The sequence below is a fragment of the Oncorhynchus kisutch genome, linkage group LG20 (genome assembly GCF_002021735.2).
Source record: "Oncorhynchus kisutch isolate 150728-3 linkage group LG20, Okis_V2, whole genome shotgun sequence".
Lineage (NCBI taxonomy): Eukaryota > Metazoa > Chordata > Actinopteri > Salmoniformes > Salmonidae > Oncorhynchus > Oncorhynchus kisutch.
Genome location: NC_034193.2, coordinates 31,252,770 through 31,272,066, shown reverse-complemented (window position 1 = coordinate 31,272,066; position 19,297 = coordinate 31,252,770). Strand labels below are relative to the sequence as shown.

The window sequence follows — 19,297 nt, the reverse complement described above, 5'->3', positions numbered from 1 at the left end:
TCGCCAAACAATTCTTGAGGTGGAGCAACTCTGCAAGATCACGGTCAAACCAAGGGCTGAACCTGTTTTTAATTCTCATTTTCTTTATGGGTGCATGTTTTTTTAACAATACCGCTGAAAATATCAAAAAAGAAGGTCCAAACGTCTTCGACAGAGGGGATCAAGCTGATGCTATACCATTTTACAGAGGCCAGTTCATGAAGGGAGGCTTGCTCATTAAAGTTTTTTAGCAAGCGTCTTTGACAAATCAGGACAGGTCGTTTCACTAAGCAGCCATTACGAACACAGGCTGTAAAACAGTGATTACTACGGTTATTACAGAAAACACCAGACTGATACCTATCAGGATTATTTGTGAGGATAACATCAAGGAGAGTAGCCTTTTCTGGTTGTTTGGAGTCCTACCTTGTGGGATAGGTGATAATCTGAGAAAGATTTAGGGAGTCCCATTGCTTTAGGACTTTAAGCATGTCCCAGTTTAGGTCACCAAGCAGGACAAATTCAGACTTAGTGTAAGGGGCCAGGGGAGAGCTTAGGGCAGGTAGGGTACAAGCCGGTGCTGATGGTGGACGATAGCACCCAGCAACAGTCAACAAAGAGCTATTTAAAAGTTTAATGCTTAAAACCAGCAAATGAAATTGTTTGGGGACAGACATGGTGGAAACATCCGAGCTCTGAAGGTGATCCTTGATAAAGATTGCCACTCTCCCACCTTTGGAAGATCTGTCTTTGCGAAAAAGGTTATAACCAGAAAAGTTAACACCAGTATTCAAAACACTCTTTCTTAACCATGTCTCAGTAATGGCCAACACATCTGGATTGGAGCTGTGAACCAACACTTTCAATTGATCAATTTTTTTAATACACTTCTAGTTTTAACGTGCAGAAAACCCAGGCTTTTACGACAGCAGAATTGGGGCTAGCAACTGTAGATGGGCCAGGGTGTACATGCACATTTCCAGATATCATTGACAGTAATACAATCAAGGCACGGAATAGAACAGGGAGAGCTCTGCAGTGCTGATTTATGACAAATTAATGTGTGGTGGATGTACCGTTACCAGACAGGGGGAGACAGGCCAGGGCAGACGGTGAACAGATCGCCAGGTGGTATCCAAGCAGAAGGGCAGCAGGCAATTGGAGTAGGTGTCACACCCACTTGGGAGAAGCTTTTATTTCTGGAGGCTGATTTCTTGTAGAAAATGCCAGTGAATGGTCTTGGAACAGCAGGAGGGGGCTTCAGAGGACGTTTCAAAGACTCCTGACACTTGTTTTACTTCACACCTTAGTGCTAATTGAATTTGTATCTGGTTCAGTTCAAGGTTGGAATAGTGTCCTCAGGTCTCTGCTGTTTGTTGGCTGGAGCACTCTCATAGCTTGGAAAAATAACACCTTGGAAGCAGTAATCTCTCCGGTTAATTTTGGTCAAAATGAAGTTGTAGGTTTGGAGTTTTGATCTGGAGCAAAGGCCATGCTGTGGAGGGTAGCATCCTGCATATGTAGCTTCTGAAAAATCCAAGTTTATCTAACTCCAAATCTATCCTTTTGTAAAAAACATGTTGAAAATGTGAGAGCTCACATTAAGCTGCGTCTCTCTCTTTGAGGGGGGTGTGTTAAAACCTCTTGCGACGAGCAAACCCGTATCCGGGAGCGTAATCATAGCCTCAAGTGCATTAGCATAACGCAACTTTTCCTATTCATGAAAATCGCAAATGAAATGAAATAAATATATTCAAACACAAGCTTAGCCTTTTGTTAACAACACTGTCATCTCAGATTTCTCTAGCCAACGCTAGACAAGCATTTGTGTACGTTTATCATTTCATAATGCTATGCTAGGCTCTGCTGGCAGCAGGCAACATTTTCACGAAAATAAGAAAAGCAACCAAATTAAATCATTTACCTTTGAAGAACTTCAGATGCTTTCACTTTTTTCCCAAAATAATATTTTTGTAGGCGAAAAAGCTCCCGTTTGTTCATCATGCTTGGCTGGGAAATCGACCGAAAAATACTTCAACTATAACGCCAAACTTTTTTCAAAATTTGCTCCATAATATCGACAGAAACACGGCAAACGTTGTTTAGGATCCATCCTCAAGGTGTTTTTAACATATATATTCGATAATATATCCGTCGAGGCAATTGGTTTCTCATAAGAAGCGATTGGAAAAATGGCTACCTCAATATTTTAAGCGAGATTTTCTCCGGGAGACACCATGTGACCACTCGCTAAATATGGTCCCTTACAGCCATTGTCCAAAGGAAATGCCTAAAAAGACGTCACAATGCTGTAGACACCTTGGGGAATGCGTGGAAAACGTAAGCTCATTCGTAGCTCATTCACAGCCATATAAGGAGTCATTGGCATGAGGCAGTTTCAAAAAATGCGGCACTTCCTGATTGGATTTTTATCTGGGTTTCGCCTCTAACATCAGTTCTGTGGCACTCACAGACAATATATTTGCAGTTTTGGAAACGTCAGGGTGTCTTCTTTCCAAAGCTGTCAATTATATGCATAGTCGAGCATCTATTCGTGACAAAATATATTGTTTAAAACGGGAACGTTTTTCATCCAAAAATGAAATACTGCCCCCAGAGTTTCAAGAGGTTATTAAGGACTTGGTTCACTCTAGACCTGACTGCCCTTGACCAGCACAAACATATCCTGTGGCGTACTGCATTAGCACCGAATAGCCCCCTGATATGCAACTTTTCAGGGAAGTTAGGAACCAATTTACACAGGCAGTTTGAAAAAGCTAGCCTTAGCATTTCTAACATAAATTTGCATCCTGTAGCACAAACTCAAAAAAGTTCTGGGACACTGTAAAGTCCATGGAGAATAAGAGCACCTCTTCCATGCTGCCTACTGCATTGAGGCTAGGAAACATTGTCATGGCTGGCCATGCTTTCCACCTGACTACCCCAACCCCGGCCAACTGCCCTGCACCCCCCACAGAAACTCGCCCAAGCCTCCCCTTTTCTCCTTCACCCAAATCCAGATACCTGATGTTCTGCAAGAGCTGCAAAATCTGGACCCCAACTCATGACGAAATGGACCCCAACGAATCAACGAAAATGATCTGCCGCAATTGTTGCAACCCCTATTACTAGCCTGTTCAACCTCTCTTTCGTATCGTCTGACATTCCCAAAGATTGGAAAGCTGCCACGATCCTCCCCCGCTTTAAAGGAGGAGACACTCTAGACCCAAACTGCTACAGACCTATATCTATCCTACCCTGCCTTTCTAAGGTCTTCGAAAGCCAAGTCAACAAACAGATCACCGACCATTTCAAATCCCACCGTACCTTCTCCGCTATGCAATCAGGATTCCGAGCTGGTCATGGGTGCACCTCAGCCACGCTCGAGGTACTAAACGATATCATAACCGTCATCGATAAGAGACATTACATTACTGAGCAGCCATATTCATTGACCTGGCCAAGGCTTTTGACTGTCAATCACCACATTCTTATCGGCAGACTCAAGAGCCTTAGTTTCTCAAATGACTGCCTCGCATGGTTCACCAGCTACTTCTCTGATAGAGTTCAGTGTGTCAAATCGGAAGGCTTATTGTCCAGACCTCTGGCAGTCTATGGGGGTGCCACAGGGTTCAATTATCAGGCCGACTCTCTTCTCTGTATACATAAATAATGTCGCTCTTGCTGCTGGTGATTCTCTGATCCACCTCTATGCAGACGACACCATTCTATATACTTCTGGCCCTTCTTTGAACACTGTGCTAACTAACCTCCAGACGAGCGTCAATGCCATACAACTCTCCTTCCGTGGCCTCCACCTGCTCTTAAATACAAGTAAAACTAAATGCCCGCACGTCCAGCATCACTACTCTGGACGTTCTGACTTAGAATATTTGGACAACTACAAATACCTAGGTGTCTGTCTAGACTGTAAACCCTCCTTCCAGACTCACATTAAGCATTTCCAATCCAAAATTAAATCTAGAATTGGCTTACTATTTCCCAACAAAGCACCCTTCACTCATGCTGCCAAACATACCCGCGTAAAACTGACCATCCTATCAATCCTCGACTTCGGCAATGTCATCTACAAAATAGCCTCCAACACTCTACTCAACAAACTGGACTCCATCCAATTTGTTGAGAGTGTTGGAGGCTATTTTGTAGATGACATTGCCGAAGTGCCATCCGTTTTGTCACCAAAGTCCCATATACAGTGCCTTGCGAAAGTATTCGGCCCCCTTGAACTTTGCGACCTTTTGCCACATTTCAGGCTTCAAACATAAAGATATAAAACTGTATTTTTTTGTGAAGAATCAACAACCAGTGGGACACAATCATGAAGTGGAACGACATTTATTGGATATTTCAATCTTTTTTAACAAATCAAAAACTGAAAAATTGGGCGTGCAAAATTATTCAGCCCCCTTAAGTTAATACTTTGTAGCGCCACCTTTTGCTGCGATTACAGCTGTAAGTCGCTTGGGGTATGTCTCTATCAGTTTTGCACATCAAGAGACTGACATTTTTTCCCATTCCTCCTTGCAAAACAGCTCGAGCTCAGTGAGGTTGGATGGAGAGCATTTGTGAACAGCAGTTTTCAGTTCTTTCCACAGATTCTCGATTGGATTCAGGTCTGGACTTTGACTTGGCCATTCTAACACCTGGATATGTTTATTTTTGAACCATTCCATTGTAGATTTTGCTTTATGTTTTGGATCATTGTCTTGTTGGAAGACAAATCTCCGTCCCAGTCTCAGGTCTTTTGCAGACTCCATCAGGTTTTCTTCCAGAATGGTCCTGTATTTGGCTCCATCCATCTTCCCATCAATTTTAACCATCTTCCCTGTCCCTGCTGAAGAAAAGCAGGCCCAAACCATGATGCTGCCACCACCATGTTTGACAGTGGGGATGGTGTAGTCAGGGTGATGAGCTGTGTTGCTTTTACGCCAAACATAACGTTTTGCATTGTTGCCAAAAAGTTCAATTTTGGTTTCATCTGACCAGAGCACCTTCTTCCACATGTTTGGTGTGTCTCCCAGGTGGCTTGTGGCAAACTTTAAATGACACTTTTTATGGATATCTTTAAGAAATGGCTTTCTTCTTGCCACTCTTCCATAAAGGCCAGATTTGTGCAATATACAACTGATTGTTGTCCTATGGACAGAGTCTCCCACCTCAGCTGTAGATCTCTGCAGTTCATCCAGAGTGATCATGGGCCTCTTGGCTGCATCTCTGATCAGTCTTCTCCTTGTATGAGCTGAAAGTTTAGAGGGACGGCCAGGTCTTGGTAGATTTGCAGTGGTCTGATACTCCTTCCATTTCAATATTATCGCTTGCACAGTGCTCCTTGGGATGTTTAAAGCTTGGGAAATCTTTTTGTATCCAAATCCGTCTTTAAACTTCTTCACAACAGTATCTCGGACCTGCCTGGTGTGTTCCTTGTTCTTCATGATGCTCTCTGCTCTTTTAACGGACCTCTGAGACTATCACAGTGCAGGTGCATTTATACGGAGACTTGATTACACACAGGTGGATTGTATTTATCATCATTAGTCATTTAGGTCAACATTGGATCATTCAGAGATCCTCACTGAACTTCTGTAGAGAATTTGCTACACTGAAAGTAAAGGTGCTGACTAATTTTGCACGCCCAATTTTTCAGTTTTTGATTTGTTAAAAAAGTTTGAAATATCCAATAAATGTCGTTCCACTTCATGATTGTGTCCCACTTGTTGTTGATTCTTCACAAAAAAATACAGTTTTATATCTTTATGTTTGAAGCCTGAAATGTGGCAAAAGGTCGCAAAGTTCAAGGGGGCCGAATACTTTCGGAAGGCACTGTACTACCCACCACTGCAACTTGTACGCTCTCGTTGGCTGGCCCTTGCTTCATACTCGTCACCAAACCCACTGGCTCCAGGTCATCTACAAGTCTTTGCTAGGTAAAGCCCCACCTTATCTCAGCTCACTGGTCTCCATAGCAGCACCCACCTGTAGCATGCGCTCCAGCAGGCATTGGAAAGCAGGCATATCTCACTGGTCACCCCCAAAGTTAATTCTTCCTTTGGCCGCCTTTCCTTCCAGTCCTCTGCTTCCAATGACAGGAACGAACTGCAAAAATCACTGAAGCTGGAGACTCTTATCTCCCTCACTAGCTTTAAGCACCAGCTGTCAGAGCAGCTCACAGATCACTGCACCTGTACCTAGCCCATCTGTAAATAGCCCATCCAACTACCTCATCCCAATACTGTTTTTAATGTATTCATCTTGCTCATTTGCACACCAGTATCTCTACTTGCACATTCATCTTCTGCACATCTATCACTCCAGTGTTTAATTGGTATTTTGTAATTAATTTGCCACCATGGCCTATCTATTGCCTTACCTCCCTTATCTTACCTCATTTGCACACAATGTATATGTACTTTTTTTACTGTATTATTGACTGTATGTTTGCTTATTCCATGTGTAACTCTGTGCTGTTGTATGTGTCGAACTGCTTTGCTTTATCTTGGCCTAGCCTACCTGGTTAAATAAACCTCTGGGATAGGCGGGACGCTTGCGTCCCACTTGGCCAAGAGCCAGGGAAAATGCAGAGCGCCAAATTAAAATAAAATACTATAAAATTCAAACTTTCATTACATCAAACATATAAGATACCAATTAAAGCTACACTTGTTGTGAATCCAGAAGACATGTCTGCAAAAGTACAAGATGCTATTATCTGATGATAGCAAAACAGTAAACAAAAAGAGAAACCATATTTCAAACCTGCAGGCGCAACACAAAACACAGAAATAAAATATAAATCATGCCTTACCTTTGACAAGCTTCTTTTTTTGGCACTCCTATATGTCCCGTAAACATCACAAATGGTCCTTTTGTTCGATTCATTCCGTCGATATATATCCAAAATGTCAATTTATTTGGCACGTTTGATCCAGAAAAACACAGCTTCCAATTTGCGCAACGTCACTACAAAATATCTCAAATGTTACCTGTAAACTTTGCCAAAACATTTCAAACTACTTTTGTAATACAACTTTAGGTATTTTTAAGCATTAATAATCAATCAAATTGAAGATGGGACTATCTGTGTTGAATACAGGAAGACAACAAACTGATGCTACTTTTCAAGTCAAAAAGTATACTTCAAATGACACTCATTCAAGATGGCCATACTTCTTCATTACACAAAGGAATAACCTCAACCAATTTTTAAAGACTGGTGACATCCAGTGGAAGCGGTAGGAACTGCAAACAAGTCCCTTAGAAATCTAGTTTCCCAATGAAAACGCATTGAATAGACAGTGAACATAAAATACATATCTGAATGGTTTGTGCTCTGGGTTTTGCCTGCAGCATAAGTTATGTTATACTCACAGACATGATTCAAACTGTTTTAGAAGTTTCTGAGTGTTTTCTATCCAAATCTACTAATAATATGCATATCTTCTATTCTGGGGATGAGTAGCAGGAAGTTTAATTTGGGCATGCTATTTATCCAAAAGTGAAAATGCTGCCCCCTATCCCGATTAAGTTAAATAAAGGTGAAATAAATCAAATAAATAAACCTGTTGTATTCGGTGCATGTGACAAATAACATCTCATTTGATTTTATAACATTCACAGAATGTTTTTGATAACAATTAATTGTTTCTTAAAAAAAGTTTAAAATGAAATATCATTGCAATGTTGTCCTAACATTTACTAAATTGTTGTGCACAATATCTGCAACAACCACCACGTAACATTCCCCCAAAGTTTTCATTAGGTTTCCAGGTAACGGAATAACACAATGTACCATTCATGTTTTCCCAGCAAACCAAAATTGGTTCTGTGTAGATTCACAGAACATTATTTAGGTTGTGGCAAATGGTCTCATAAGACAAAAACTGTCCAGTCGTGCTGATGAGTATACAATGTTTGTATAAAATATTTGTATGATGTTGTTAGAATGTTACCAGAACACATTTTGTCTGTTCCTTAAAAGGTTCCCAGAATGTTTCATTAGGTTATGGCAACAGTCGAGTTGGAACATTGTGGGGACATCACAAAATATGTTTCCCCCAACAACAAAAAACTGTCCAGTTGTGTGGATGATTATACAACGTTCATGATCTGAAAAACAAAAGTGATCCTAGATCAGCACTCATAGTCTTGGATACCTTGTAAATATGGGCCCAGAAGTATGTAGCATATAAAGAGGAAGGGTGAAGTGATAGTGAAGAACCATGTTAACATTATTTCCCTGTCTAAGCTTCCCTGGTGCTGCAGAGGATAAAAGCCCTGGGGTGGGAACCAAACATTGCAGGTTCAAACTCCACATATGAAGTGTTAAAAGTATGGTTGCATTTGTATGATTAGGTGATGGGGAGGTCTTGGGCTGGCATGGTTACACGTAGTATGCGATTGTGAGGCCGGTTTGACATACTGCCAAATTAAACGATGTTGGAGGCAGCTTATGGTAGATAAATTAACATTCCTGCAGTCAGCATGCCAATTGCATGCACCCTCAAAACATCTGTGGCATTGTGTTGTGTGAAAAAACTGCACATTTTTATTGTCCCCAGGTATACCAGTGTAAAGATCATGCTGTTTAATCAGCTTCTTGATATGCCACATCTGTCAGGTTGGATGTGTTACCTTGGCAAAGGAGAAATGCTATCTAACAGGGATGTGAAGAAATTTGTACATTTTAGAGAAATAAGCTTTTTGTGCATATGGAAAACAGGGATATTTTATTTTAGCTCATGAAACATGGGACCAACACTAAATGTTGTGTTTATAGTTTTGTTCAGTATACAACATTTTCTAAATGTTATTGAAATGTTCTGAATAACTCCAAGATATTGTCAAGTGCATATTGTGTGAACATCAATGGGATATTATGTTAAACCAAAAACTAATGTGCTAGTTTACCTGTGGTAAACATCATAAAAACAGACATTTTGAACTTGTTGAACATTATGGGGATGTTCTGTGCAACCTTAGTGAATGTCACAATAATATTTTTGCAACATTTAAAGCGCCAATAACAAAGTGTTCTCCCCACACCATTAATTCTAGCAAAAAGCTGAAGGGTGGGTCTGAAAAAATGGAACAACTCAAATTCATAGACAGAGCCATGGATGCAAAGACTGACCATCCAAGATATCATCATTATAGTTTAAGTCATGTTTTTAGACGATATAGGGTTTGTTTACATTTACTTTGTTTTCAAACATTGGCATAAAACAAGCTTATATTTGGGGTTCTGATGTGGTACAACAATATGTACTAAGCTCATGAGGCTTTACATTTACACTTCCCTTTTTCCATTTTTTTCTAAAATGGATTACATTATTTTTATCCTCAATCTACAGACAATACCCCATAATGACAATGTGAAAACAAGTTTTTAGAAATTTTTGCTAAAGTATAAAAAAAGAGAAATAGCTTATTTACATAAGTATTCAGACTCTTTGCTTAAGTACATCCTTTTTCCATTGATCATTCTTGAGATGGACTCCAATCAAGTTGTAGCAACACCTGTGGTAAATTCAATTGATTGGACATGATTTGGAAAGGCACACACCTGTCTATTGTGGCAGACCAGAGGGTTTGGTATAGATGTTTACACAGATCAGACACGGACAGAGTATGATTAGCTCGATTTCAAGGGTGTTTATTAAATAATAAATCAAAAAGAAAAGGATAGGTCTCCCCCATGAGACCCTCTCTGGGATACTGTCTCTTCGGGGCTATGGGTCTTGCTGTATCCTATCGGGCACACAAACTCAACTCCCTAGTCTTAACTCGGGTAACCGTCTCTAACTACATGGAAGTCACCTCACTTCCCCCAGTCCTCCCTGTGTGTCCTTCTGGCAGCGTTATGGGCCTTGTACAGCTGGTGAGCAATCCGCCCTTATTTACTCACCAGCTCCCAATCAGCAACAATTAGTCCTGGCTGGAGAGCCCGTCGAGACCTGGCAAGGTCCAGCAGATGGAGCCATCGCCTTGTGATGTTTTCTCCATCTGTTACCAGGCCTCGACGAGTCTCCCCCTGGTGGCTGACCTGCTGTACGCCACACTATAACAGTCCCACAGTTTATTTGATTTGATGTCAGAGCAACAACCAAGCCATGAGGTCAAAGGAATTGTTCGTAGAGCTCCGAGACAGGATTGTGTTGAGGCCTCCAACAGAAGGACAACCATCTCTGCAGCACTTCACCACCTTTATGTTAGAGTGGCCAGACAGAAGCCACTGCTCAGTAAAAAGGCACATAACAGCCCGCCTCGAGTTTGCCAAAAGGCATATAAAGGACTTTGAGACCATGAGAAACAGGATTTTCTGGTCTGATGAAACCAAGATTGAACTCTTTGACCTGAATGACAAGTGTAACATCTGGAGGAAACCTGGCACCATCCCTACAGTGAAGCATGATGGCATGGTGGCAGCATTATGCTGTGGGGATGTTTTAAGCGGTATGGACTGGGAGACTAGTGAGGATAGAGGCAAAGATGAACAGAGCAAAGTAGAGAGATCCTTGATTTAAACCTACCTATTTAAACCAAAACACTCAGGACCTCAGACTTGGGCCTTGGTTCACCTTCCAACAGAATAACGACCCTAAGCACCCAACCAAGACAACACTGGAGTGGCTTAGGGACAAGTCTCTGAATGTCCTTAAGTGGTCCAGCCAGAGCCCAGACTTAAACCCGATCGAACATCTCTGGAGAGACGGTGAAAATAACTGCAGTAACGCTCCCCATCCAACCTGACAGAGCTTGAGAGGCTCTGTAGAGAAGAATGGGAGAAACTCCCGAAATACAGGTGTGCCAAACTTGTAGCATCATACCCAAGAAGACTCAAGGCTCTAATCGCTGCCAAAGGTGCTTCAACAAAGTACTGAGTAAAGGGTCTGAATACTTATGTAAATGTGATATTTCAGTTATTTATTTTTAATGAATTTGCCAACATTTCAAAAAAAAACTTTTTTATTTTGTCATTATAGGTTATTGTGTGCAGATTGAAGAGGGGAAAAAACAATGTAAAGGGGTCAGAATGTAAAGGGGTCATTTCCAAATGCAGAAGTTATATTCTTGAAGAATTATTGGGTATTATTAATTCTAAAAATGTAAGTAGCAACTACAGATTATTTCCACTTTAACGGAATATCCTGGGCAACTCCAGTCCTCAGTAAGTCCTCAGTAAGCACGGACCAGCTTTTGGACTTATTTTTTTGGTGCAGTCCAGACCAGCCTGTATTTCCACGGACATAGTTTTTTGGTCCGGACCAAATCTAAACAAATCATAGACGTCTATAAATTACATATTTTCAACTTTCATTCAGAACCGAAAATGAACCTAACTTTTCAACGTCTGGAAAAATATGTATTTTAGACGTCATTTCAATGTCATTTTGCTTACCGGGACTATTCTTGTAGGGGCGGCAATTTCTTGTCTCGCCTAGGGTGACAGAAATTCCAGGACCGGCCCTGTCTGGGACCATTGTTGAATGTTGTTGAAGGTGAATGCTTTTTAGAATCATAGAATCATCCACACAACTGAGTAGTTTTTGTGTTTTGGGAAATATATTTTGTCATGTCCCCACAATGTTCTCACCAAACTGTTCCTACAACCTAATGAAACAATCTGGGAACCTTTAAAGACAGATTAAATGTTATTTCCAGGAACATTCTTGCAACATCAGGCAAATGTTTTATACAAATATTCTATAATCATCAGCACGACAGGAGAGTTTTTGTGTTATGTGTAAACTTTCACATAACCAATTTTGGTTTGCTAATTAGTATAAAAAGGGGGAGATTGGATAGTATGGAAGGAGGATGGGCAGAGAAGGCAGGCGGATAAGTGCAATAATTAATTTCCAGTGTGAACAAGAGAGCTAAGAGAGAAGGAGAGATACAGTTTGTGGAAGATACACACACACACTGAAATTGTTCTAGTGGATTGAAAGCAGTCAACACACAATGCTATGAGTCCCAAGTAAGCACCCTATTCCCTACATAGTGCACTACTTTTGAACATTTAGCAGATACTTTTAGCCAAAGCGACTTACAGTAGTGCATGCATACATTTCCATATGGAATCAAACCCACAACCATAGTGTTGTAAGCGCCATGCTTTACCAACTGACCCACACAGGACCATGGAAGAAATGAAGAGGCTGATGGAGGAAGTAGAGGTGAAGAGCAGAAAGCAGACTGACAAATTAGATAAAAATATGCAGGTGGACAGAGGTCAGAGGGGAGCCCTGGACTGGTAGAGAGATAGTGCTATAGCATAGACCAGCCACTGTATTATATAAGACACTCTGTCACACACACATATCACGCACACACGTACACACACAAACACAAACACTTCATAGAGCACCTCCACCTGTCCTACTAGTCCTATGGATACCTCTACCCAATAGGCATGTTTAATCATTTACCTGATGAGGATCACTGACTCTCTCTCTCCCTCTCCTCTATCTCCCATCAATTCCCTCCTCTCTCACCCTCTACATTAATATTCTTCTCTCTCTCCTCCCTTTCCTAACTTCTCACCTCTCTCCCTCACTCTCTCTCCTTTCCCTCTTTCCGCCTCTCCTCTCATTCCTCCAGGCAACACCAACAGCATATTTGCTCTGGGCTACATCAGTGGCTCTTTGACTGTGAATGGACAGCTGGACAGAGAGAACCCCCTCTACTCATCCGGATTCACTCTAACCGTCAAGGTCTGTCCATCTGTGTCTGTGTTTGTGTTTAGGCCTGGGAGTAATGAGAGACCCAAACTAAGCATATATAGCTACACTACCAACTCTACATTTTATTTAGATGTGAACCCTCACAGTTACACACAGTACATATATTCTGAATACAGTATAGAATACATCATCAATACTTTATTCAAGGCGTTGGGAGGTGAGGTATAATCTTCCAGTTGTGCATTTCATCACCCCAACCTGAGGCATGTTATGACAGAGAACAGCTAGTCTTCCTTGGGAACAACCTGGGTTGATGAAGGAATAGATGTTCTTATCAATTTCAGAGTGGGGAGCAGGTGGAGGGACTTCTGGTGAAAGGCCAGTTTTGTCAAAATGAATGTTGATGACTAGCCTCGTACTACCACACTGATCTCGCGAGCTTACAAAAATATGTTTCACAAAACATATGCTCGCAAGATCAGTGTGGTAGTACGAGGCCAGTTGATGACTGCTTTCCTCCAGAACCTGTAGTCTGCTTTAGACTCACAAATAGATAGATGACCTGTACAAAAATATTCAGGATTAGACAAACTGAAAGATGTTTTTGTGTTTCAAACATGTGTGTGTTAGAGATTACTTATTTGAAATTATTTCACAATAAAATAATCTAATATTTTCGGGGTTATCCGAATATTAAAAAATAAATAATAATACTCTATTCGCTTTACAAATCAGAATGATGCGAAATGCCACAACATCAGACAGAGAGTTGTTTTTAGTGTGCTATAGGGGTAGCGTTTGGCTAACAGTAGCCTAGGATAACAGCAACAGTAAAACAGAAGTCTAATGTTCGTCATAGAACTGATTCTGTTTTGGGTAGTGTTTTGCATTGATCTCTGTCAGGTCTTGTGGACCCTCTGTTGGTGCATGCTTGTAAGGTAATCACTATTTGCAGTGGGGAAAATCGAATACTGTTGTCAGGGCTGACCGGAGGGCTAAATGTGCTAGCAATGATAGTAAAATGCCTTTTCATGTGAAATGCAACCCATATCCCATGAAATAAAAAGAAAATATAGCAATCACTTTGTTCATCCTCAGAACTGTAGGCTATGGTGAACAATGCACTCGGGAGCAGCGGTCTAAGGCGTTACTACAGTCCCTGCTTTGAATCCATAGGCCGGTACACAATTGGCACAGCTTTGTCTGGGTTTGGCCAGGGTAGGCCGTCATTGTAAATAAGAATTTGTTCTTAACTGACTTGCCTAATTAAATAAAAGTTATATATATATATATATATATATTTTAAAGCAGCAGTATCTCAATGCTCCGTACATAAACACAACATTCTAAAGTTGTTTTATTAATTTAAGGATTTCAAATGTCATGGTATAGGTGACTCCTGTAACATAAAGTGTCTTAATATGGTGTTGAGCCAGAACAGCTTCAATGCACCTTGGCATGGATTCTGCAAGTGTCTAGAACTCTATTGGAGGGGTGTGACACCATTCTTCCACGAGAAATTCCATAATTTGGTGTTTTGTTGATAGTTGTGGAAAACACTGTCTCAGGCACAGCTCCAGAATCTCCCATTAGTGTTAGATTGGGTTGCGATCTGGTGACTGAGATGGCAATAGTATATCATTTACATCGTTTTCATGCTCATCAAACCATTCAGTGACCATTCGTGTCCTGTGGATGGGGGCATTTTCATCCTATGGGGACATAGCCATGGTAGGTAACACAATGGCCTGCCTAGCATTTTTATTCATGACCCTAAGCATGATGGGATGTTAATTGCTTAATCAACTCAGGAACCACACCTGTGTGGAAGCACTTGCTTTTAATATACTTTGTATCCCTCATTTACTTATGTATCCATTATTTGTGTGTGTGTGAGTGAGTGAGTGAGTGAGTGAGTGAGAGAGAGACCGACCGACCGACCGACCGGACCGGACCGAACGAAGAACACTATATGGTTCCGGATATAACCTTTTCATCCAACAACGAACCCTTTAGAATCCTTTTTCTAAGAACGTTGGTAATGTGATGAGCAGGGAATTCCATCAAATCTTTTTGGATAATATATTCCAACCTTGATCTTTATTCGTAATTGAAATCAACCATTACAGCAAACCAGGAGAAAATTCATAGACCAAAATAAAGAAAATATTCCCCCCAAAAATCGAACATATTTATAAGCTATGAATTTCCCCTTTCCCTACCACATACTATCTCTATCTTTCTCTCTAGGTCTCTCGTTCACACTGGAAATTAATGATTGTACTTCTACTTATCTGCCTGCCTTCTCTGCCCGTCCTCCTTCCATACTCCCTTCTTCCTTCCCTACCTCCCTCCCTCTCCCCCCTTTCTCCTCCTCCATTCGTCCCTCAGGGCACAGAGTTGAATGATGACCTTACCCCGACGGATGCCTCGGTGATGACCACCTTCACCATACTGCTGATTGACAAGAACGACAACGCGCCCAAGTTCAACAGCTCTGAGTACCGAGTGCGTATCACTGAGCTGGCCCAGGTGGGTTTCGCCCTACCCCTCTTCATCCAGGCTGAGGACAAGGATGAGGTGGGTCACCATCACCAATCATACATTCCTTAAAATAAAGGGTATCACTATATTTGACAGTGTCAGTTTGACATGGAAGTGCCAGTGATAAGACCTGTCAATAGACCTGACATGACCGCATTCACTCTACACAAAAGTCAAGGTGCAAGTTGCTACCAAATAAGGATCTTGAGAGCAATGCTAGGGGAACCCATTTTAGGGTCTCTAAAGAAACATAGACGGGTTGGCTAACAACATCCCAAAAATGATGCGCACATCACGATGTGGACGGAAGGTGTGCTTTGTTATGATTTTGAACCGTCAGATAGCTAGCAACAATGACTAGAAGCTGCCTTGCATGGAATCGTAGGTGGCTCGTTTCAGCTCGTTGTATCTTCTTAAAAGTTTCACATTTTAATGTCACATGCACAAGTACAGTGAAATGCCTTTCTTGCAAGCTCTGAACCCAACAATGCAGTAATCAATAACAATATAATACTAAAAATAACATAAGGTAGAACAAAAACACACAAGAAATAAAAATAAGAAATAAGAAAAAAAAATGAAATGAAAAAAATGAAAAAGGAAGCATACTAAATTATATAAAGCGTCAGTCAGTTCCAGTACCTTATTTACAATGTGCAGAGATACTGGAGTGATACAGGTAGATATGTGTAGGGGTAAGGAGACTAAGCATCTGGATATATGATAAACAGAGTAGCAGCAGCTAATGTGATGATTGTTTGTGAGTGGGTGTGCATTTGTTTAGAGAAAGTATAAATGTATATTATGTGTGTCTGAGCAAATTGAGTGAGTGTTTGTGTGTGTGTTGGAGTGTCAGTCTATAGAGCCCTGTGAGTGTCTATAGGTCCCTGTAAGAGTGTCTATAGCCCTGTGAGTGGTTCCTCCTTTAAAAGTTATGAGGTTACTCTGCGGGATTTAGAGGTAATTTGTGGTTCAGTACGGTACCCTGCATCACCAATTCATTGCTCCAGACCAGCGCAAAGGGGAGTTAGAGCACTGATTATGCTTTTGGGTCCTACTGTGTCTCTGACAATGAATGGCCGACAAACCTAAATAGAAACAGATAATTGTGCACAACTTCAGAATTACTTACTAAAACTGTTGTTTCACTAAGGTTTGTATTATTATATTTTGTTAGGCTCTTACTGTAGTAATGTAGGCCACTCCCAACCAATTACATTGTACAGCGCCTGAGTGGCCAGCTGTGTTGCTACAGATGCTGGTTCAATACCTGTGTTGTCCTCGACTGGGAGACCCATCAGATGATTGTAGGTTTGTTGGTTTTTCTAACTCTAAAAACATAAATAAATAATTACAGTGGGGCAAAAAAGTATTTAGTCAGCCACCAATTGTGCAAGTTCTCCCACTTAAAAAGATGAGAGAGGCCTGTAATTTTCATCATAGGTACACTTCAACTGTGACAGACAAAATGAGAAAAAAAATCCAGAAAATCACATTGTAGGATTTTTAATGAATTTATTTGCAAATTATGGTGGAAAATAAGTATTTGGTCAACAACAAAAGTTTATCTCAATACTTTGTTTTATACCATTTGTTGGCAATGACAGAGGTCAAACGTTTTCTGTAAGTCTTCACAAGGTTTTCAAACACTGTTGCTGGTATTTTGGCCCATTCCTCCATGCAGATCTCCTCTAGAGCAGTGATGTTTTGGGGCTGTTGCTGGGCAACACGGACTTTCAACTCCCTCCAAAGATTTTCTATGAGGTTGAGATCTGGAGACTGGCTAGGCCACTCCAGGACCTTGAAATGCTTCTTACGAAGCCACTCCTTCGTTGCCCGGGTGGGTGATTGGGATCATTGTCATGCTGAAAGACCCAGCCATGTTTCATCTTCAATGCCCTTGCTGATGGAAGGAGGTTTTCACTCAAAATCTCACGATACATGGCCCCATTCATTCTTTCCTTTACACGGAACAGTCATCCTGGTCCCTTTGCAGAAAAACAGCCCCAAAGCATGATGTTTCCACCCCCATGCTTCACAGTAGGTATGGTGTTCTTTGGATGCAACTCAGCATTCTTTGTCCTCCAAACACGACGAGTTGAGTTTTTACTAAAAAGTTATATTTTGCTTTCATCTGACCATATGACATTCTCTCAATCTTCTTCTGGATCATCCAAATGCTCTCTAGCAAACTTCAGACGGGCCTGGACATGTACTGGCTTAAGCAGGGGGACCTTGCCTGGCACTGCAGGATTTGAGTCCCTGGCGGCATAGTGTGTTAGTGATGGTAGGCTTTGTTACTTTGGTCCCAGCTCTATACAGGTCATTCACTAGGTCCCCCGTGTGGTTCTGGGATTTTCGCTCACCGTTCTTGTGATCATTTTACCCCACGGGGTGGGGATCTTGCGTGGAGCCCCAGAGGGAGATTATCAGTGATCTTATATGTCTTCCATTTCCTAATAATTGCTCCCACAGTTGATTTCTTCAAACCAAGCTGCTTACCTATTGCAGATTCAGTCTTCCCAGCCTGGTGCAGGTCTACAATTTTGTTTCTGGTGTCCTTTGACAGCTCTTTGGTCTTGGCCATGATGGAGTTTGGAGTGTGACTGTTTGAGGTTGTGGACAGGTGTCTTTTATACTGATAACAAGTTCAAACAGGTGCCATTAATACAGGTAATGGGTGGAGGACAGAGGAGCCTCTTAAAGAAGAAGTTACAGGTCTGTGAGAGCCAGAAATCTTGCTTGTTTGTAGGTGAGCAAATACTTATTTTCCACCATAATTTTCAAATAAATTCATAAAAAATCCTACAATGTTATTTTCTGGATTTGTTTTTCTCATTTTGTCTGTCATAGTTGAAGTGTACCTATGATGAAAATTACAGGCCTCTCTCATCTTTTTAAGTGGGAGAACTTGTACAATTGGTGGCTGACTAAATACCTTTTTGCCCCACTGTATATTTAGCAAACTGGCTTTATTTACAAATTAGTAACAATATCTCACCCCATGTTCAAGAAAGGCCGTTTTCTCACAAATTTTATGTGATTTGAAAGCGAAATAATTTCCAAAATATTTAAGGGGCATTGCACTAAATATGTCGCTGACTTGGGAAACGTTCCCGTTGTTCTGTTCTTAGTGCCAGTCTGCCCATTCAAGGTAAAGCAAATGAGCTAATAATGGCATCTTTGTGCTTTCATTAATAAAATAATGATAAAAATACTCTTTCAAAATGCCGATGTTTATTTAGTTATGGATCGATAGCGAATTACTATGGGATAAATATAAATGAATTACAGAAATATCATGTATGTAATTATTGGTGTACTCACGTCATATTTTTCGCCTACCGTAGGCGACATGAGTCTCACTTATATTGAGTAATGTGTTGTTAAAAGTGGTGTATTATTTATTTAAAGAGCTTATAAGCAATAGCCTACAAATATTTAGCACTGTTTCACACTGCTCTAAGACACGCACGGGGACTGGTCTTAATGGATCAATGAGATTTTTATTTTCACTGAATCTCCGTTTGGGTATTGGTTAGACTAGGAGTAGGAAATTAGTTTCCCACAGGACACTGGATTATTTTTGCTAAATAGCCCAGTACTGCACTCCTAACCATCAGGTTGTACAGCTCCATATTTTCTGCTCCATCCTAACGGGAACCCAGAAGGTTTTTAGTTTTCCTTGGAATAGAAAGACTATAATATTAATCCCAAACACTAAAAGTAATTGTAAAGGTAGATACAAATTATTTGTGACATTGTGGTTACAATAAAGAATGTAAACAAGATGTAAACAAGATGCTGTGCTTTTATTTACGGTAGTGATGGACAGCTGGTGGCATTTTGAAAACAGGTTTTCAAACACTTGTAGCCCAGTTAGCAGGACAATATACCCTTTATAGCCTGGCTACTGTAGGTGTGAACATCCCCCTACCTGCAATGCATTCTATGCTTAAGTACTCTGAAGTGTTACATTTCTAACTCAAAACTACAGGACAGTATTTCTTCATCAAGTTCTTTATGCTTTCATTAATAAAATAATGATAAAAATACTCTTTCAAAATGCTGAT

At 40.9% G+C, this 19,297-nt stretch overlaps 1 protein-coding gene across 1 annotated transcript in view; it reads left to right on the top strand.

Moving 5' to 3' along the window:
* The window catches only part of LOC109865854 (cadherin-23), a 555,430-nt gene that overhangs the window by 266,366 nt on the left and 269,767 nt on the right, over positions 1-19,297 (top strand). Inside the window, exons 11-12 of the mRNA XM_031799369.1 lie at positions 12,598-12,710; positions 15,072-15,260. Coding sequence (XP_031655229.1) covers positions 12,598-12,710; positions 15,072-15,260 — 302 coding nt within the window. The remainder of the gene's footprint in view (positions 1-12,597; positions 12,711-15,071; positions 15,261-19,297) is intronic.